At 32.1% G+C, this 22,262-nt stretch overlaps 1 protein-coding gene across 1 annotated transcript; it reads right to left on the reverse strand.

Annotated features, from left to right (window-relative positions):
- Window positions 1-1,124: 1,124 nt before the first annotated feature.
- Window positions 1,125-6,108, reverse strand: LOC107857197 (probable WRKY transcription factor 12). The gene is made up of 4 exons (XM_016702133.2): window positions 5,539-6,108; window positions 5,195-5,268; window positions 3,983-4,144; window positions 1,125-1,739 (listed from the first exon to the last, which is right to left on the reverse strand). The coding sequence occupies exons 1-4, from the start codon at window positions 5,857-5,859 to the stop codon at window positions 1,577-1,579; spliced, it is 720 nt and encodes a 239-aa protein (XP_016557619.1). The 5' UTR covers window positions 5,860-6,108; the 3' UTR covers window positions 1,125-1,576.
- Window positions 6,109-22,262: the final 16,154 nt, after the last annotated feature.

The following is a 22,262-nucleotide window of genomic DNA, read 5'->3' on the forward strand; positions in this document are numbered from 1 at the left end:
TCAACTACTTAGCAGCATACAAAGTGTTTCTTCGTGGCCAAGTTTTCAAGTGTTTCTTCATTCAAATCAATAAATGGCGTGTTTAATTAGAGAATGAAAATGTCTATTCAAGTAATAATCAAAAAAATTGATACATTTGTTTTTCTCTCTATACATGAAATCGATTGATTTATGACATTTCAACTTAACTAGGAAGTATTTTATTTTACCTAGAGGCTAGAAGTTACTTTGAAACCAAATTTCCCTCATATCCAAAGAAATTGTACTTGAGATTTTGCATAATCATTTTTTAACTTGACTTTAGACTATTACTATACTATGTTTTCGTGATGTCTAAGGATTCTCCAACTTCATTTCTGGTTATAAATTCTACAACAAGAAAGGAGCACTAGCTAATAGTATATGTTTTCTGGTCATATTGTTGGTACAAGTTTTAATAATTTATTTTTTTCCAACTTTTAAAACTTATTACCAGAAAGATACTTATTTCACAATGACTCTTATGGATGATGACCCTATGCTCCACTTCAACAGACTAAAAGAAGCAAATAATTAACCATTAGGGTCCCAGTTAATTAAGTACACAAAAAGCTGCTGTTATTATTAAGGGGTGTACTTATCTGTTAACATTAATTACTTCAACAATAGACTATGTACATGTCAATTGGCAATCATGAATCGAAAACAAATTGTACTAAACTCCAGAAAAATAACAATCTCACGTCAAAACGACACACACACACACACACACATATACATATATATATAACTCAAGCTGCACTACCAATAAACTGTTTTCTCCCACTTGACCTACGTACCTTACATTACGGGATTTTTGTAATCACCAATGTGTATGTGAAGTTAGTAACCCGCCCTAATCAGTGACGGAGTCAGAATTTTCACTAACGGGGTTCAAAATCAAAAGAACTAGCCGAACAGGGTTTAACATCAACTATATGTACATAAAAAATAATTATAACCATATACAAATATTATGATTTTCGAAAAAAAAAAAGTATAATTTTCCATTGAAGGGGGTTTCAGATGAACCCCTAGCCATAAGGTGGCTTTGCCTCTGGCGCTAATGGAACAAGGTTCTTACTTTACTATAAGAAAAGAACAGATGAGAAATGTCCGCTATTCAATATATATAAATTATGCATAATTTAAAAAGAAAATTAAAAGATTTAATTTGTATATGAGGGACAATGTCGCAAAGTCCCTCACAATAACAACATACAGTTTGTTCCTCGCTAACCCTGGTAGCTAATAGCCAAGTTTCTAGACCATATGGTACGGTCTTGGCTACATAATGTATCGAGCCATACATAATAAGGGAAAAAGAAAAACTCTTGCATAACCACTAGTAAAATCCACCATAGTCCATACTCCATAGCAACATGAAGCTAGGCACAATATATTATATGATCCGCTGTGACAATAATTGTTGGTGTTCCTTATAAAGCTATAATAATATATGATGGTCTGAAAGCTAAAAGTGGAATGTATATAAATATATACAGAATTAAGGTGGATGTGATAGTAATAGTAATAATAATAATAATAATATTTAATTCTAGAAAGAGGTGAAACAATCATGATCAGAAGAGTTAGAATCATCACAAGGAGAATGGTTATGTCTACCTTCATAGGTAGTTATTACCATACGGCAATCTTCTGATAGTCTTTCAACTCTTTTCTTCACTCTACAATTACTATGTGTACACCGATAGTAACTCCTACATTCAAAAACATGACATGAATACATCCCATAAGAAAATGTATACATCATTTGCAAGTTGTCTGCTACTTTAACAAAGAATCAGAAAATTAATTAATACTAACCAAAGGATCAATTTTAACAAGCAGATGTTAATTGTTATATTAAACATATATACATGTAGTTAACTACTCCTTCCATTTTCTCGTGCATGCTTTACCTTAACTACTCCAATTTGACTTGGCAATTGGTTTATGCTACTTAGTATTGAATAGGAATTTCAATATGAGGTTCAAATTGATCCGAAGCAAATATATTAGTAAATGAACTTTTTTTCCATTTGTCCAAGTGTGTGAATAGTGTTTTGTGGTGTCTGCACTGGTGTAAGATAGCAGGTGTTTCGTGAAAATAGTCGAAATGTATATAAGCTTATCATTAGACACCACAATCATCAGAAAAGTTAATAAGAAGTTCCAATATGGTATTTTAATATCTTAGAGAAATGCATGTGTTTTGCCTCCATGTTTAAACAAGATTATAAAATAATACCGACTGTAGAAATACAACTCTTAACATTTCTCTTCTTAATTTCCTCTCTACGTAACGCAATGACTTCATTATATAGAGGCATTCATTAGGATAGAACACTACGTTCTCATTATTAGTAATATACTTAATCCTAAGCTTTGTCAATATTTAATAACTAATCCTAAATTGGGCTGGCTTGATCAATAGTATCCTTCTAGCTATCTACTTCAGGGATCAGAGGGTATACATAGGCATTTTCAATTCTATGTAGACATACTATGTTTCATGCATTGTTACACTAATAAATTACAACCCACATTCTTTGACACTATAATTATATGTGTATTTCACTCAAATTAACAAATTTATCTGATATATGCGCAGTTTTATATTCATCATAATTCATAATCATCAACATGGCACCAGAGTATACATATATGTCACTGTCATTCATTATCAAAATGAAAAAAAGAAGAGAAAGATAAGTAGATGTGGTCCATTACCAAATCTCTTTCAAACATTGTTCGAACTTCGAACTATATATACGAATATATAGCAAATACTATTATTTAAATTAAGGTAATTATTAGTAATGGGGAAAAAGAGAAATGCTCATACAAATAAAGCCAAAGTACAAAAATACAAAGAGGGAATGGGAATTGAAGCAGAAAAAAATACTCAATGGTTAGAGAAGAATTCAATATATATTGATTGATGGTCCACATCCTACTGCCAACAGGGTCTCTATATCTCACCTTCTAGATATGGAGTAGAAGTAATAATACCAATTCATACAATTTCTTGTACTTCCCAAAACTATTTGAGAGCAGCCCATCATTTTCCCTATTTTTTGTTTTTATTTAAACCCCAGGAGAAAAAACTTGGGATGATATTGTTGGCCCAATGTCCTAGTTGGATCATCATTCGAGAAATTAACTAAATCCCAAGCAAAATCGGAGCTAGAATTCAATTTAATATATATAATAAATTTTCAATAATATTTAAGTAAGAATTATTGAGTTTGATTAATTTGTATCTGGACTTCTACCTCTGTCCTGTCCCTGGTCCCAAAGTTTGTGAAAGTGATGGTTTGGGAGAAATTGATGTGTAAAAAGATATTTACACAAATAATTAGGTAGAGGAGAAGGAATTAAAACCAAATAATTCTCTTACTTTCTAGAAGTAAAAATGTCTATTTCGAAGTTCCTCGTATGTTTGCCCTAAATTCAAAAGAGTATTGAGGTAGATAAATTAGTGTTCTTAAACTTGTTTCGGATAAATGTACACTACCTTGAACAATCACATTGCTAACAGTAGCAATCCTTTTGTAATGAAACATATTAAATATTTAAAATATTTATGTTTTTAACCAAAAAAGGAAAAATTCCTACATAAAACTTAGTTGTAGGGAAAAACAAAAACGAAAGAAACTGGTACCCATCCTTTGCATCAATTTATGCGGCACAGTTAAAATTTAATTTCAAGATTCAAACTTCTAAATTTTAACCGTGAATTTAGACATATAGAAACTTTTAAGTCTTTTTAAATAAAATTTATATTTTTAAAAACTACGTAAAATATATGAATCATCAAGAGTTAACCACTTAAAATATTAAAAGACATATACTTAAAGAAATTTCGGCCAAAGAAGAACTTGGTTGACTCTCGAAATTTCATGTGTGACATAAATTACAATGGGGGTAGTAATTAATTATGGAAAATATCATTAGGTACCTGGGATGAAGACTGTTCTTGACAACTTTCTGACCATATTTTCTCCATTTATATCCATCATCAAGAACATCAATGTCACTTCTTGTTTGGAAACAAAACCTTGGTTCTCTTAGCTTTCTCCTTATCTTCACCTTTCCTTTGTCTGAAGATGAAGTCTTCCACCTACATGTTTTGCAAATGAAATGTTGCTAGTAAATAATCACTTAATAAGCTCATGAGACAACAATAAAAATTTATACTTGTTCTAGCAAAGAAATTAAAGAAGTCTTATCATATGTGAGTTGAATTTAATTTGATGATGGACATGATGTGGGTACAAATATGTATACTTGAGCATTATAATATATAGTGGATATCTAGCTATAGCACTAGTCCTTCTCAAAATGCACTACACACCGTCCACACCACATACATAGCACAAACCATAGTATTTATACACATTAAAGAACAAGAGACATTTCAAGAAAACATGATGCAAGAATCTTCCTGCATGAATGCCTAGCTAGATCTTTTGAAGTTTTAATGTAAATCATGAAGAAGCTTCTAGAGGTAGTACTAATGAATAGTGGAGTTGAAAATAAAACCAAGCTTATTTTCTTCCAAGCATTTATCCGAAATCCACTGGTCTGATTAATTCTGATACGCATTGTGGAAGGCTCACAAGTCCGACTAATTGCGATATACGTACACCCTGCTAAAACCCCACTATGAAGGATTTTAGTGCTACCTGCCGAAGAGAAGTTCATTCCCAAGACCCTGAACTCTAATTAAGAGCGAAGAAATCTTTGTCATTCCACCACACGTGTGAAAGTTGAACGCTTCATTTCTTAGAATCTGACGGAATGAACTAAGCATAAAATAGCTCTCTTCTGGTGTGGTCAATTAAAAACTTCTTGTAAATCAAAATCTGTATGCATGAATATCATTTTTAGCCACATCATTTCCAAAGGTAAAAAGAAAGGAAGAAAAGAAGAGAAGTATGCATGAGTTTTTGTGAAAAGAGTAAATAGATCATGGTCCAAATTTCCAAAACTTCCCCATCCTTCTTTGTTTAGTTCCTCCTTTTGTGAAAACCAAGATCAATCATATGCTAGAAGAAAGTTGTTCTATAAAATGAAAGTATGAGGTGAAATCCATTCAACATTTTACTTTTCATTTTGAAAATAAATACTCATTAAATCTGAGAGAAAGAAGAGAGAGAGATATACATACCATGAATTGTTACCCTCGTTGGCATTACCGCCGCAATTTTCGTCATTAACAGCCTTGGGATCTAGTGTTTCCACCTATATAAAGTTGATCCATAAAATACATAACACAAATTTAAAAAAATCAAAAGAAAAAAGGAAGAGATCATTACAAAGTAAATTAATTAAGAATAATTAGAGAAACCCTAAAAGAGATCCCAATATTATTTTTAGTATATCACAAAGACAAGAAGCTTGTTATCCTTTTTTTCATCTGAATATGTGCTACCTTTCACCAGCACAAATATCGAATAACTCTGCCTATCTAAAATTCCAAAAGATGAGAAGCTTGTAAATCGTCCGAATTACCTGGTCACTGTTCCAAGAAGATCTATTGATGACAAGTTCATTGTGGCTAAACCCTAGACCACCAGTAACGTTATTCGAGCCGCCAGCTGCAACGTTTGTGTTGATAGTGGTAGGTGGCGTAACGCTGACGCTGGCGGCTTGAAGTGGCTGAGATATTTGAGAAGATTGTGATGAAGGAGCTAAGAAACTCAAGTTATGATCTGCAAAGTGTACAAATCCCAATTCATGGATATTATTAGCTGCTACTGATGATGATGAGAAAGAAACTTGTAAATTGTAGTTGTTTAACTGATGATCCCTTTCTGCACCACCCCTTTCCATTAATTCTCCACTTTAATTCTTTTTTTCTTCTAATATTCCAAACTTTTGTTGATAGATCTTTTGAAAAATTTTCTTTCTTGTGTTGCTGAGCTTAGCTCTAGTTAGCTAGCTATACTTAATTTCTTGTTGTTGTTGTTGTTGTTGTTGTGGTGATGGTGAACTAATTATTGGCGGATGTATTTTGTCAAATTGCATGTATTCGTACACCGTGTGGGGTTTCAAGTAGAATGATGTTTTTCATTTCACCAACATATATTGGAATTTATATATTTATAAACTTCTTCTGGTCAACCGGTAAACGATACAAGCAATGTAGGCCAAATATATAAAATATTTATTTATAAATATTTGAGAAACTCCCCTCAACAGAAAGCTTTTGGTTCAGTATTATTTTTTCAGGGAAAAGGGTGAAAAAAATTAGTTAAATATACCTCTCATCACCCTTATTGTCATACCTTCAAGTAAAATTTATCATCGTTATTAAGAATTTTTCATATATATCCTTTCTCTTAATAAAAAAGCCCAAATCAACATTAAATATTCCATTTATTGAAAATAAAATTCACTCTAATCTAATCCATCCGACCCATAAATTAAAAACACACAACTATAAATATGTTCCTGCCTCAATTCTGTTTGTCGAATTTCCCCAACAAACAAATATACTTCGCTTTTAACGTGCAATGTTAGAAAGTCTAGTTCGTCAAACAAATACCTTCTATGTTTTTATTCATTTCAGCTCCAATAGTCCCTGTAATTCAATCAATAATAATGTTAATTAATTAAGGTTCCTTAATAGAAGTGTATATTTCAATCATGCTTGAAAGTCTAGTTCGAGGGAGTGGTATATTTGTTGAAAAAATTCGACAAATAAAATTAAGGGAGGGATATATTTGTTTGGCTTTTTTGTGGATTGGGCCGGGTCGGATTGGGCAGATTAGACTAGAGTGTATTTTATTTTTACAGAATGCCGCATTTAACATTGATTTGACTTTTCTGTTAAAAAAAGGATAGGTAAAAAGTTTCTCAACAACGGGGATACATTTGACCGCAAAGTATGACTTTCGGCCAATTTTGTCAGTTCTTCAATATAGAGGGATAAATTTGAACGGATCTAAAATTTGAAATATTTTTATGAACATCTCAAGTAAATATCTAATATAATAAGTGAGCTTAATTCGAATATTTAATAAATTTTTATCAAATGTATAAGATTTTAGGATTCATGTAGCCGGTAACTTATTAGTTAGCGTCGTCCTATTATTGAATTCACGCGAATTCGTAACTTAATAGCTAGCTCTGCTCTTAAGTGTCGGGCCAGACAATTTTGAGGTTATCTTTATAGATATAAAGTTTCAATAACTTTTTTTTTCTCTCTGAATTGTTTTTCAGGAGGATCAGTTGGAAATTAAATAGGTATGCTTAGATCATATTGCATGTAAATCCCATGCTATATATACATTCATACTTGATTTTTTTTACTAATTGATTATGTTGATATTCATGATCAAAAAAGATTTAGTTATGATAAATGTAACAAAATCAGCGTTGGTCGAATATTGGCATAATTTATGGATGGTATTGCTTTGAGGTACTTCAGATTATGATAATTTATGGATGGTATTGGCTCATAAGGTGACGTACATTTATAAAGTTATTTATACATACATATATATATGAAGAGCCTTAGTGATAGATTGTTAGAACTTTTTATGGACTTGTACATATATTATATTAAGAATAATTTTATGTTGGTTGCTATATATTGTGAAAAGGTTGACCCAAATTAATAGGGATCTTCTAAGATTTAAAGTTAATGAATCTAAAGATATTTTTATATATAAAATTTCAGGTACACTTCCACATATAATATTATTATGTTCTTGATAATTTGACATGATAATTCTTGAAGAAAGATGATGATCTTCATCTCCCTAAAGTTTGGTTCCAACATTGATCCTATAGTTTATTGGAATACCAGTACTAGAGTCCCTCTAACTGTTAATTTCTAATCATACATGATAAAGAAAATCGAGAAGTTGAAGCTTTTTAGGCTTTCGGTGGAGTTTGATAACAACAATTACTTTGAGACTAAGTATATTTAAATAATCATTGTTATTGACTTATTATCCACTAAACGGGTTTTTAAGCAAATAAATCAGGAGTTTAAGTTTCAAGAAACTTTAAAACCACGAATTGTATACATCTTAGACCTAGGTGTACTTGGTAGGAAGAACAGTATTTTGTAAGACAAAAATTAAAAGTAATACTTATCTTATTTAGCATTTTGAGTTTGGTATGTAAATAAAAAAAATATCTCAAAAGTATTCGTATGTAATCTATACGAACATTGTGGGGGTGGGGGTGGGATTGAGGTGTGAGCTAGGGTGACAATGGAACTATGGGATGGGTTGGCCTTGGGGGTAGGATGTGCTCAGAGCGGAGTCAATTAATATGAAATATTATTTGTAGAATAACTTATTTTTCCTAATTCCTCTAATGAGAAACTCGCTTTCCTCATTTTTAAAATTATATTTTCAAAAAAAAAACATGTCTTAAAAAGTTTCAACTAACCAATCAAACATAAGAATTTAATGGTTTCTCCCTGCCCCACACACCCTTAATTAAAACGTTGTTTGTGTGTTAACATTAATATGAATTACTTCATAGTATGACAACCATGATGAAAAATAACAAAATAAGTAAATAAATAATTTATTGTTTAACAACAAGCTTAGCTCGACCACTACGATGTTTGTTTAAAAATGGGGTATACATGCCCTAATGATTTTCTTAAGGAGGAAAAAATAAGATGATAGATGCATTCAAATTTCTTGATAACAATGTTGTTTGTTAAAAAAAAAAATTAATCACTACAATGAAATATTATTATAAATATTCTGAATGTCCTAATACTCAAAAGTATAAGCAAATAGCGTTTCAATTATTTTAAAAAGTGACATTTTTTAAACATGCTCAATATTTATTTCCTCAAAATAGTTTTGTCCTCAAATTTGTGCTTAAGCAAATAAAATTTATATGTTGACCTAATTGAAAGTTAGAAATTGAAAACTCATGTTTAACTGTATATATAACTAATATCTATGCCCTAGCTCCTATTGGGTTGTTTTGCTTAATCAAGCATTGTCTGTTATATGTTTAATAAGAAAAAGTAAATAAGTAGTAATATTTCACTATACAGTATAGTTGCTTTTGCCTTTTGGGGTAAGGAGATAGAAATACTCCACAAAATTAAACAGCTAACTTTTCTATAACAATTATAACATCAATGACTAATAGACTCTTCTTTTAATTTGCTCTTTCTTTATTCACTTTTGGTTAGGATGGTCCATAAGAATATTGTACAAAATAATTTTTTTTAAAAAAGGTAAAGATTCCAATCTTGAGAAAACCTCGTTTATAAGGTTTCAAAAATAAAAAATAAAAAAAGAGAGAAAAAATAAACTTTTCTTTGAAATAGTATCTAGTCGATTGATTTTGTAATTCGTTATGAAAATCTTTTTAGTTTTATCTCTTTTTTGTATGAGAATTTAATTCTTTTTTCTGTGTCAATAGTTAAAAAATAAATAAAAAAATAGCAATATATGATTCTCCCGGGTAACCTGCCCCTTTTTCTCTTGCTCATTCAGAAATATCACTTTTCTTTTATATTTCTTAATCTTGTTTAAATCAATATACCAATAGAGCAACAAAATATATATATATATATATATATATATATATATATATATATATATATATATATATTTATATATATACTTTTATAGTACTCACGTTGACTTCTATATATTCATCAATTTCATATACTTCTACATCTATAGACTATAATTAATAATGTAGTATATAATGATAATAGTATTCCAGAAAGAAATTATTTATGTAGGATTAAAGTTAAACAATAAGATTCGAATTAGGAACACTAGTTGTACGAGTGGGACACTCCAAACAGTATTATTAGATTATATTTTTTTGGTCTTAAAATACTTGTCATGTTTTTTTTATTTACAAGTGAAAATATTAATTAGGAGAGGTATATGACTATTTTATCCTTATTTATGTTTGAAAATATAATTTCTTTATAAAATTAATTTTGACTTGAAACTTTTAAAATGACAAGTATTTTGAGTCATGAGGTTTTAGCAAGAACAACTATTTTGAGATGTATGGAGTATAAGTTTTGCTTAAGATTCATATACAGTCAAACTTCGTTCTAACAATATTTTGCTGTAACGATATGATTTTCTCTCGAATCGAGTTTCATGTCATTTTTTACTTTTGTATAACATTCTATCTATAACATTAATGATGTTCATCATAAAGGTACACTCAATTAAAATATTTATGTTAACAGCATTAGTGTCATGCACATATTAAATTTCAATATGAATATCTAAAAGTAAAAACAATGTATTTTTATGGTGCCATCAGTTAAGGTCATAGATTCACGAGAAAAGGTTACTAGTATTTATCTTTTTCACATTCATATATTTGTATTTCTTAGTTAAATTAATTAATAAATATATTTCTACTCTTCGAGACGCAAATTATAAATTAATATTTTGAATACTTTTATTTATAACTGTTAAATTTAAACATAAATTGTCAATGTACATATATAACAACACCTCATTATAATAGTCATAAAATTTTAAGTAAATATACTCTCTATAACAAAGCTTGATACATACAATTATTGGCTAACATTATATTTCAAATCTTTTAATATTTATGCCAACGGATTAAAATCCTAGCAAGCTGTGGATAGAGCTACAACTAATTTAATAATATGTGATTGATCCAAAATGGAAACAACAGTATAAATGGAACTAACAGTTTTTTAGTAGTGCAATTGAGATTGGCCAGATTGTTTGTTTGTGGAAATTATCGAATAATCACATATTAAACGACGACTAAAAACTCTGTGAATAATGCAGAATCAAATTGACTAATTCTTGGAGTAAATTTCATCAATTAAAAAAGCAATTCAAACAAAATTTTACCACAACTAATAGATTGGGATGGGAGGAGAATTCATTTTCATCACCTCTCATATTGTATAATTGATTCATTTATTTATTCTCTAAATTTCATTAAACCAAATTACCATTTTAAATCACTTAAAACAGAATTATACTATACAATCACTTTACTTAAGAGGCGGATTTAAAATTTTGAATTTTTGACTTGACAGTTTATTATGTTGTGAGTAAATTATAAGACATTTTCATTTGATTTCTTAACACAAATACAAGATTTTGATCAAAATTATTAAATTATATTAAACTCGTGGATAAAATTTAGTTCAACCTCTATCTTACTTGTTTTAAACCTGAAAGCTAATTATTTTATCTAGGGAAAAACATTCAGAAGCCAATCACATAGACAATCTGCTGTAACCATCCCTTACCCTCCCACCACCTCCAAAAATAATAATAAACAAATAAATAAATAAAAAATTGTGACATGACCTATACTTAATCTTGTTAATTAACTCCAGTCTCCAGGTGCCTTCAAATGGTTTTTGACGTAAAATAGAATTTTGATATATTCCATCTCCATGATTGGATATCGTTGTCTCCTCTCTATTCTCTAACAAGTACCCTGCCTAAGTGGTTGGTTGATATTTAAAGTTTCTTAACATAATTTTAGGGAAAAGGATCAAATTTACTCCATAACTTTAGAAAATGGGCTAATAAATCTTTCGTTTTATTTTGGAGTCAAATTTATACTTACTGTCATATTTTGGGATCAAATTTATCTCTCTACTTTGAAAAATTAATGAAATATACTCTTCGTCATACTTTGGGGCCAAATATACCCTCGATGTCATACTTTGAAGGTCAAATGTACCCTCATTGTTAAGAAACTTTTCACACGTACTCCTTCTTTTAATAAAAGAGCTCGGGTCAACGTTAAATGCCTTATTTTTAAAAAATAATAAAATACACTCTAATCTAATTCGCGCAATCCGACTTGAGCTACTAAAACAGCATAAACAGATAATAACCCCCCCCCCCCCCCTCCCCTGGTTTTTTTGTTCAATTTTTTTCAACAAAATTAAGTCACTGTATATTTATCAGTGCATAGTTAATGAAAAATAGATCTGCATTAGTACAAACACAAACAAATTTACTCTTCCTTCGGTTCAAGGATCCGCATCAATGCAGAGCTCAAGATAAATGACACTTGACGGTCAAATACAACTGCTTAGGCCCATTGAATATTACTTTAGATAATTGAATTAAGAAATCTTCCCAATCGTGACATCTCTTCATTCTTATGTATTTATATACAATTTGGATCTACACAAATTTTTCATCATGTCATTTGCTCAGAAAATTAATTCACTGATTCTAGAATCTGTATGCACAAAAATTGCATACCAAATTTGAAATTTGGACATGACTGAATAAAAAGGGCAGTTCAGTGTACTAAAGCTCCCGCCATGCGCAAAATTCGGGGAAGGGCCTCACCACAAGACTGTATTGTACGCAACCCTACCTTACATTTCTGCCAAAGGCTGTTTCCAAGGCTTGAACCCGTGACCTCCTGATCACATGATAGCAATTTTACCAGTTACTCCAAGGCTCCCCTTCTTGAACATAACTAAATAGGAGCAAATTTTATTTTGGACATTTTCTCTAATTCCATGCTTTTGTGATATTTCATTTCATTTACTTTTTGTTCATTTGTAAACAACCTACCAACGTTGTATGTTGAAAGACAAATATATTTGTTTGTTGGAAAAAATTGACAAACAGAACTGGTGAAGAAGTATATTTGTTTCATTTTCTTATGTCGGATCAGATTGATTAGATTGGAGTTTTTTTAAAATAAAATAAAATAAAATAAAATGGGTCATTTAATGTTGATTTGAATTTTTTTGTTAAATGAAGTGTACATGTGAAAAGTTCCTTAACAACAGGATAAATATAACTCTAAAGTATGACATTAAGAAAAAATTTGATCTCAAAATATGACAAAAGGTATAGTTGTCAATTTTTCAAAGTAGAGGGGATAAATTTGGCCTCAAAATATGAGGGCAAATTTGATCCCAAAGTATGACAATGATGATAAATTTGATCCCAAACGTGACGAATGATATATTTAACCAATTTTCAAAAGTAAAAGAGTAAATTTGATCATTTTCCCTAATTTATAAGTATCAATATCAAAGGTGTTGCACAAATCAAAAATACCAAATAAATTTTACTTGTGTTAGTTTCGTTATATCAATGGTTCGTAATGCACAGTTAAAAATGATTTGTGAATAATAATTCTTCTATTCTATTTCATAGACTAAAATTCCTCACTGATTAGAAAGAATATTTTTCTGAGTTAGTGAAGAGGACTTAATTGCATTGATTTCTCATATTAATTGAAAATCTATCACAGCAGTCTTGTTCCTAATTTCTCTACAATATTGAATAATTGACACTACAAAAAAAAACTGTGTTTAGCGATGAAATTCACTGACAGACCAAATTTCATCACTATGTAGTGACGGATTAGCAACGGAACATTCAATTTGATCGCAGACATTGCAGTCCAATTTTTTGATATGTTCTTAGCAACGAATTAATGACGGAATTTGATTTTCGTCACTAAATAATAGCGGGAAAAATTGACGCCCAAATTTAGTGACGGATTAGCAATGAATTTTTTGGTCGCTATGTTAATTATTTTGTAGCAACGGATTTAGCAACAAACTTTCGTCGGTGCCCTTCATTTTTTAAAAAAAAAAAAAAATTTATTTAGCAACCAACTATACCGTCGTAAAATATTAATTATAGTTTTCTAATTAATTATTTTTACTATAGAAAAGGGGGGCCTCTAGGGTTTTATTCATTTCCACCCGCGCCCCCATCTCTTCCTCTCTAAAATGGGATACTTTCCCCTCTATACTGATGTGCCTCTCCATTTCTAGATCAAAATTCTTCACTACTCTTGCTTCACTTGTCTTTCTTTTTACTGAATCAACTTCCGACTTCAAGTTCTTGGATACGTGCTTCCAATTTGACCTCTATTCAACTGATTAATTCCATTTGCATGTAATTTCTGAACTGATCTGCAAGGAAAGATTCTTGATTCGCGACTACTTTCTTTGGTTTTGATGGAACCAACTATTTGAGGTATTTTCCTCTTTCTGTTCTTTGTAAGTGCTGTTATGATGTGTGACACTACTACCCTGTCTTGGCCGTTATTTGCCATTTAATCCATCCAGTGAGGTGGTTTAGGAAGAAGGGCATCAACCAATAATGTAGAAAGTTTGACTTCTCGTAAAGAATCAACAACTTTGGTTTATTGAGTCATCCTGCTGGTTTTTAATCCCCCGCTACATGTTGAAATATTTCTATAATGGGTTGTGTTATTTTAAGCTTACTTCAACAAAATCTTGTTTATTTGTATGTTCTGTGACGTAGAGCTATCCTCTGAGGCATTTAACTTTGCCTAGTCCTATGGTAGAAATTCATCTTTGGTAGTTAGAATATGCTTTAGCACTTTTGAGTATTTATTCATCCAGGGAGGGAAAGATTAGCTTCTTCACATTGTAAGACTAAAAGCATGTTGGAGGATTGTTTGGATACTGATACAAAAGCATCATAATAATTCCTTTGGACTAGGCTAGTGAAGCAATGTAAACTTTTGTCTTGGTCGATTTATTAGTTGAATGGTGAAGTTAGAAGTTGAAACTGAATTATTTTGAAATATACCCTTGTCCTTTATATATCGGGTATCAATGTGTATGGTTTGAATCATATGTATCAATTTCGTAATTAAGTGGTTTCTTCTTAGGGTAGTCTCTAGCAATCAATGCCTCCAAAGTGATGCATTAACTTCTTCTCTAATTATAAGAGGAGCTTTTTGAATCCTTAAGTTAGTCCTGCAATTGTATGAAAATTTAGAGGTACTTCACAAAACACATAATAAAATTATCCAACTGTAAAGAAGATAAAAAAGTTATTCCATGTTATTTAGCCATCATATGTTATTTATCCAACTGTACTGAAGAAAAAAAAGTTATTCCATGATACTTCTATATTCCACGGAAGCTCTAAAATATATAAGAGAAATAGTTTTAACCAATAAATCGATAACCGATTCTTTACAAATGTTTTGTATGTACATCAATGTTGCTTGGATTCTGCAAAAATGTTAATGGGGTGTGTCATATATTCAAATACTTATTTGATACACTTATCTTTCAGGTGTCTTTTTACTGGAATTCGTGTAAAGTAGTTGTAGATTGGTGGTAAAATAAGTGGACTATTGTATTCAATCAGGTGTGTTTTAAAACTTTCTTTCCATTTTTTAATTTTTCTTGGTAATCTTGTTGGCTTCTCGATTATCTTTGTAACTTAAAATAGAAGTATGTATCACTTTTGTCTTATTTTAAAGGTAAACTAGTTTTGTTTTCTACTTTAAGAGCATAAGTTTGAATAATTTAGTGAAACTATTTAACTGTCAATTGATCAACTTAATTATGCTATCTTTGCTAAGTAGTTCTTTATATAGAGCCTGATCATACATTATCGTATTTGTTAATAAACATTTCCAACAAGGTTAATTATTAATTAAAACTAATTATCGTGTTTCTTATTAAGCTGATTAATTAGCACTGATTATCCTTTTTTTTTTATTTCAACCTTAATAGGAACATGAATAATCTAGAGCATAGTTGGATGTATGAGAGGTTAGATGGCCGAGGGGGTTTATTCTCTAGATTTGTAATCGGGGTGGATGAATTTATTCAATTTGCATGTTCTCAACCAAATCGTATGAGTGGTGACAAAGTTAGATGTCCATGTGCAAAATGTTATAACTATAAATTCATGGATGTTGAAACTGTTAAATGTCACTTATATCGATCTGGATTTATTAAGAACTATTTTATTTGGAAGCATCAAGGGGAAAGAGATGATATAAGTGAGACTTCTTATGGTAATACATTGCATGGTGGTGGTCAACCAATATTCAAAGAGAATCCATACCGACAAATAATTTTGGATGCAGCTGGTCCCAACTTTTCTTAGGGTTTAAGCTGGCAATCTTATAGAAATGGTGAACTCGAGTCATCTCATCCTTTTCAACATTCAATGGAGGAAGATCCTAATCCCGTTTCCAAAAAATTTTATGATTTGTTAGATGTTACTGATGCAGAATTATATCCCGGTTCATCCATCTCTCAGCTTGCAGTTGTCTCTCGAATGTTGAATATTAAAATGGAGAACAATATGTCACAGAGAGGCTATAACCAAATTATGCAATTGCTTAAGGAGTCTTTACCTGAAGATAACATCGTGCTTGATAACTATTATCAGACGAAGAAGTTAGTGCGTAGCTTGGGTTTGCCAGTTGAAAAGATTGATTGTTGTGAATCAGGATGTATGTTGTATTGGGGTGATGATGATGAACACCTTACATCTTCTAAATTTTGTAGCAAGCCAAGGTATAAGCGTTGTGTTGGCTCTCGTAAGAGAAAATTGGTCCCTTACAAGAGAATGTATTATTTTCCTTTGATTTCGAGATTGCAAAGATTATATGCATCTCATGCTACAGCTGCTGACATGAGATGGCATCATGAGCATAAAAAAGAGGATGGTGTGATGCGCCATCCATCATATTCTGAGGCTTGGAAGCACTTCAATGAAAGTCATCCGTTTTTTGCCGCTGAACCAAGAAATGTCAGGTTGGGATTATGTAGAGATGGTTTTCCACCATTCAGTCAGTCTGGAAGAAAATATTCTTCGTGGCCAGTGATTGTTACTCCATATAATTTACCTCCAGGAATGTGCATGAAAGAGGCTTATATGTTCTTAACTATCATTGTTCCAAGTCCGAGCAATCCCAAACATAAAATTGATGTTTATTTGCAACCCCTTATTAAGGAGTTGACCTTGCTGTGAGAGACAGGTGTGGAAGCATTTGACATCTCAAAAAGGCAAAACTTTCAATTAAGGGCAGCTTTGATGTGGACAATTGGTGAGTTTTCTGCATATTCTATGTTATCGGGATGGAGTACTGCAGGTAAATTAACATGTCCTTATTTTATGGAGGAAACACAATCTTTTAGATTACAGCATGGAAGAAAACAATCCTGGTTTGATTGCCACAGAATGTTCCTTGACCAGCACCACCCATTTAGGAGAGATCGAATGAACTTGCTTAAAGGCCAGACTATCAGAAGACCTCCCCCAACAAATAGAACAAGAGAGGAAATTTTGGACCAGATTTTTAATTTCGGGATGATAAATGTAACAGAGTTAGATGCAGAACAAGTTAATAAAATAATATGTAAGACATGTGGGTGGAAAAAGCAAAGCATCATTTGGGATTTGCCATACTGGAGTTCTAACATGATTCGACATAATCTTGATGCTATGCATATTGAGAAAAACTTCTTTGATAATGTATTTAACACTGTTCTTAATTTTGATGACAAAATTAAAGATAATCCACAGTCACGGTTAGATACGGCAAAATATTGTGATCGACCTCAATTGGGAAAGAATAGTAATGCCCAATATCCAAAATCTGTCTATACATTAGACTAGGAAGCAAGAGCGATCTTGTTTAATTGGGCGAAATGCTTAAAGTTTTCAGATGGTTATGTTTCAAATTTGGGTAGGTTGCCAGACACAAATGCGAAAAGGTTATTTGGAATGAAGAGTCACGATTGTCATGTGTTCATGTAATGACTAATGCCTATTACTTTTCGTGAACTACTTCCTAGTAATGTGTGGCAGGCACTTACAGAATTGAGCTTATTTTTTAAGGATCTTACTTCGACTACTCTACGAGTGGATGATATGGTGCGATTAGAGAGAGATATTCCATAAATTTTGTGCAAGTTGGAACGTATATTTCCTCCTGGGTTCTTTGACTCAATGAAACATCTTTCTGTGCACCTTCCATATGAAGCAAGGGTTGCTGGACCTGTGGAATATCGATGGATGTATCCTTTTGAAAAGTAAATATGTAGCTCTATGTCAAACTTGTGACGGTTAATTAATACATAACCTTCCAAAACATAATGTTACATCTTTTTTTGTCTATAGGTATTTGGGAACTCTTAAAAATATGATTGGCAATAAAGCTAGTGTTGAGGGTTCCATTTGTGAAGCGTACTTGATGATGGAGTCAACACAACTATTTTCTCATTATTTTGAACCTCATGTCATGTCACGAAATCATAATGTGGATCGTAATGACAATGGTGATGTTGTGGAAGATCTTAAAGGAAATCTTTCAATATTCTCCCATCCAGGTCGACTTTGGGGAGAAGCAAAGAAAAGAGATTTAACCTTAGATGAAATCAAGGCGGCTCAAACTTATATTTTACTAAATTGTGAGGAGGTTGGGCCATTTGTGAGGTAACCAAATTCTCTTAATTAAAAATAATAAAATCTATTCTTATATCGTGACTTCTCATATATAAATTAATTTGTTGCAATGAAGTATGTACCTGCAATGTTTGGAAGGAGAATTTTCAAATCTCTCTCAAGCGAAATAGACGAGAGCCTTGAAGAAAATTTCGCTATATAGTTCAAGGGATATGTAAGATTTAAATAAATATTAACTTTCATATAATGATGCATGTACTTAAATTGGCTTCTCATGTTTAACTAGATCTTTGTTTTTTTTTTAAATAGGCTCGATGCAATCCCATTGAAAATGAATACTTGCATAGTCTTGCTCGTGGACCATTAATAGGAGCTACATCCCATTCGGTTTATTTTGTTAACGGATATAAATTTCACATAGAATGTCATGGTAGCATGAGATCAACAATGAATAGTGGAGTTTGTATCTCGGATTCAAATTTTAGGGATTATTATGGGCGAATAAAAGAGATCATATAAGTGGAATACCGTGAAGCACGTTTAAAGCAAACTGTGTTATTCAAATGCGAATGGTTTGACCCAACAATAGATGTTGGTGTTAAGAAGCATGATCGGTACAAATTGGTTAATATTAACCATCGTCGTCGATATAAAAAGTATGAGCCTCTTATTCTTGCAATGCAAGCAACGCAAGTATGTTATGTATCTTATCCAAGCAAGAAAAAGGACAAAGAAGATTGGCTAAGCTATAATGAAGGTCAAACCTCGAAATGTTATTGAATTACCAGTTGAGGAAGTGGTGATAACTTCAGAACTGAATGTTCCTTTTCAAGTTGAAGAAGTTGAAGTCCATGAGATAGATATATCTGTTTTTGTAGATGAAGATATTCTATTGCATGATCCAAATGGGGGTGTACTTGAAATGAATGAACCTCTTAATGATGGTTTATTTTAAGAGCATCATGAAATTCAAAATGGATGTACAGAAGAAGAATATGAACCGAGGAAACTGAGGAGGATGAAGAGGAAGAGTTTGAAGAAGACATAGCTAGTGAATAGAACTTGATAAATATCTGCTATTTTAGCTTTGTTTTATTTTATTTTTTAGTAAGAAACTACGGAATCTGCTATTTTATCTTTGTTGTAGTTTGTTTTTAGTTCAAAACATAGACTGTGCCAAGTGCTTCAAAAAATGTGTTATTTTAGCTTTGTTGTATGTTGTATATACTAATTTTTCTCTAAGATATCATTATTTTATAAGTTTTTGGTTTCTTTTTAATAATCTGCTAATTTTTCATATTGCATCATTTTAATTTGATTTTTAATAGTGATAATCTAATAACATCGTTATTTTTCAGATATGACTCGAGGTGGATATCGTGCAAGCAAGTCCACAGGCAGGAGTAAGGTTGCTAATCGTGCAAAAATTCCTTCTATTCCAGCTCCGGTGATAGAACAGGATGATACAAGTTCCATTCCGACCATGCCACCCGATCAAACACCGGTCATTCTTGAGACATCTCCTATTTCACCTAATCAAAGCAGCCCAACAGGCCAAAATATGAATGCTTAAAGCAACACAGCAGCTGAGGCAACATCTAGTCAGAAAAATGTATCTGTTTCAGGAGATTCCAGTTGTAACAATGGCCGGACCCTTATTTCTGACTTCTTCAGGGTTAGTACCTACTACTTATATGTTTACTATTTTTGTACATAGATGTTGTGTAGTGTTATTGATTTTGAATTTGATGTTGTACAGGTTGGAACCATCTTCCAAATGCTCCAGTTCTATTACATTGTCTTTCAAAAGTGAAATTGATCCTAATAAGATCAACTGGCAAAGTGTTTCATAAGATGTCAAAGATGGTTATTTTGGAGAATTCAAGATATGTTTTTTAAGATCATAATCAGTAGAAGTTGTTTGAGTTTGCAGATAACACTTAATTATATTACTTTAAACTGAATTTTAGAAGAATTTCTATTGGGATGCTTCCGTTAGTGAAGTTCTGGTGAAGCAACAATGGATGAAGAAGGCTGCATTATGCTATAAGAATTTCATTTTCAATATAAAGAAGCATAGAGCAACAGTTCAACCGGAATTTGTAAATGACCATGTGTGGGAAAACTGTATGGAACTTTGGCAAAGTGATGACTGTGTTAAGAAGTCCGAGATAAATTCAAAGAATCATTGTGGTGGACATGAATAGCTGCTGGTACACACACTGGTGGCTCTATCACAGCTGGAGAGCACTGGAAAAAACTTGTAAGTATATATTTCATGAAAATTGTTCATCAACCAGGAAAGTTATTTTGTTTAGGCTGCTGCTATGTTCTTTTGGTTGTTGACATGCTAGTTTTTCCACTTTATTTTGGCGCTATATGTGATGCTCTGGTCTGCTGCTACGTACTTTGAAATAGCTAATTTGTTTTAAGTCGTTACTTCGTTGTTTTAGTAGCTATGGTTGTGTCTAAAGTGCGTAGCAAGCAGCTGGTAGTGGTGTTACCTTGTTTGGGCTGCAAAACAAAGATATTAAGGCAGATATTTTAACCCTAAAATATCTGCCTTAATATCCTTTACTTCTTTTAACCCTCAACTTATTTCAGCTTCTTCCACACTCACTACCAACTTGGCCAGAACTTCTAAGGAACCTGCTTCTGCATAAACACAATACAATTATTCACACTAGCTATCTCATTCATCTACCTTTACAAATTCACGTCCAAATCACCGTCATCCCCAATGTCAAATATGTGGAAAATCTGGCCATGAAGCTCTTAATTTCTACCAACGCCTTAACACCACTACCTAGCCTCCCACACACACTAAATTTTTATCTCCCATGGCCTTTCACATCCACCTGTAATGTCCAATACCCGTGCACCTCATTCAGCCCCACAACCCAACTATGCTTCTCCATTACAATTGTTGATCCATCATGGTATTTTGGCTCCGGCGCTTCTCATCATGTTACTCCATATTTGCAGTAACTATCTATCAACTCAGAGTACAATAAAGGTGATCGACTTGTTGTCGGTAACGGTTTGTCACTAAATATTTCGCATAGTGGCACTAATTAAGATTCTGTCTGCTAAACCTAAACATGTCACCCTATCTGATGTTCTTGTTGTTCCTAAATTAACCAAAAGCCTCTTAAGTATTTTCAAACTTACCTGTGATAATAACGCCCTTGTTCAGTTTCATGCTAATGAGTGCTTTGTCAAGAATTTGCAGGGCCAAACCATACTTCGGGAAGTCGTTGATGATGACTTGCATCGCTTCATTCTACCACCTACGTCAAAGTACACCAAACCATCACCCATGATATTTCTTGGTGAACACACTACCCTTGCTGGATGGCACCGCAGATTGGTGCATCCTAATTAAGCCACATTACGCCGTCTTGTCTCTAGTTATAATCTTCCTGCATCAAATTTTAGCTTTCCTAGTGTTTGTGCACCCTGTCAAATGGGCAAGAGTCATCTTATTTCATTACTTCATCGTCATGAGTCTAGTTTGTGTCCTTTTGATCATATGTATTCCAATGTTTGGGGTCCTGCTCCAATCAATTCTATTAATAGAACTCGTTACTTTATTTTATTCTTAGATGATTATACCAAATTTATATGGATTTATTTTATCCATCAAAAATCGGATGTGCTTACTATTTTAAACAATTCCATACCATGGTTGAAATCCAATTCAGTGCCAAAATAAAATGTCTACAAACTGATTGGGGAGATGAATTCCGTAATGTTTCTTCTCATCTTCAATCACATCCGACATAGAGTTTCATGCCCCCACACACCGAAACAAAATGGTGATCCGGAGCGATGCAATCATGTAATTGTTGAAAAAGTATTATCCATTCTTGCCCTTGCTTCCCTCCCGTTGTTTTTTTGGGAACCAGCCTTCCACATAGCAGTCTACCTCTCTAACCGAACCATCGCCCCCATCCTAAACCACTCGTCTCCTTATCAATGTCTATATCGTCATCCACCTGACTATGATTTTTTAAAATCTTTTGACTGTCTTTGTTT

This window comes from Capsicum annuum, chromosome 8, assembly GCF_002878395.1.
Source record: "Capsicum annuum cultivar UCD-10X-F1 chromosome 8, UCD10Xv1.1, whole genome shotgun sequence".
In the NCBI taxonomy this organism is placed as follows: domain Eukaryota; kingdom Viridiplantae; phylum Streptophyta; class Magnoliopsida; order Solanales; family Solanaceae; genus Capsicum; species Capsicum annuum.

Coding starts and splice junctions, on each gene's coding strand:
- LOC107857197 (XM_016702133.2), bottom strand. CDS start 5,859: ATGGAAAGGGGTGGTGCAGAAAGGGATCATCAGTTAAACAACTACAAT. Junction 5,269..5,538: donor CTTCTTGGAACAGTGACCAG/GTAATTCGGACG, acceptor AACTTTATATAG/GTGGAAACACTAGATCCCAA. Junction 1,740..3,982: donor AAGAACAGTCTTCATCCCAG/GTACCTAATGAT, acceptor TTTTGAATGTAG/GAGTTACTATCGGTGTACAC.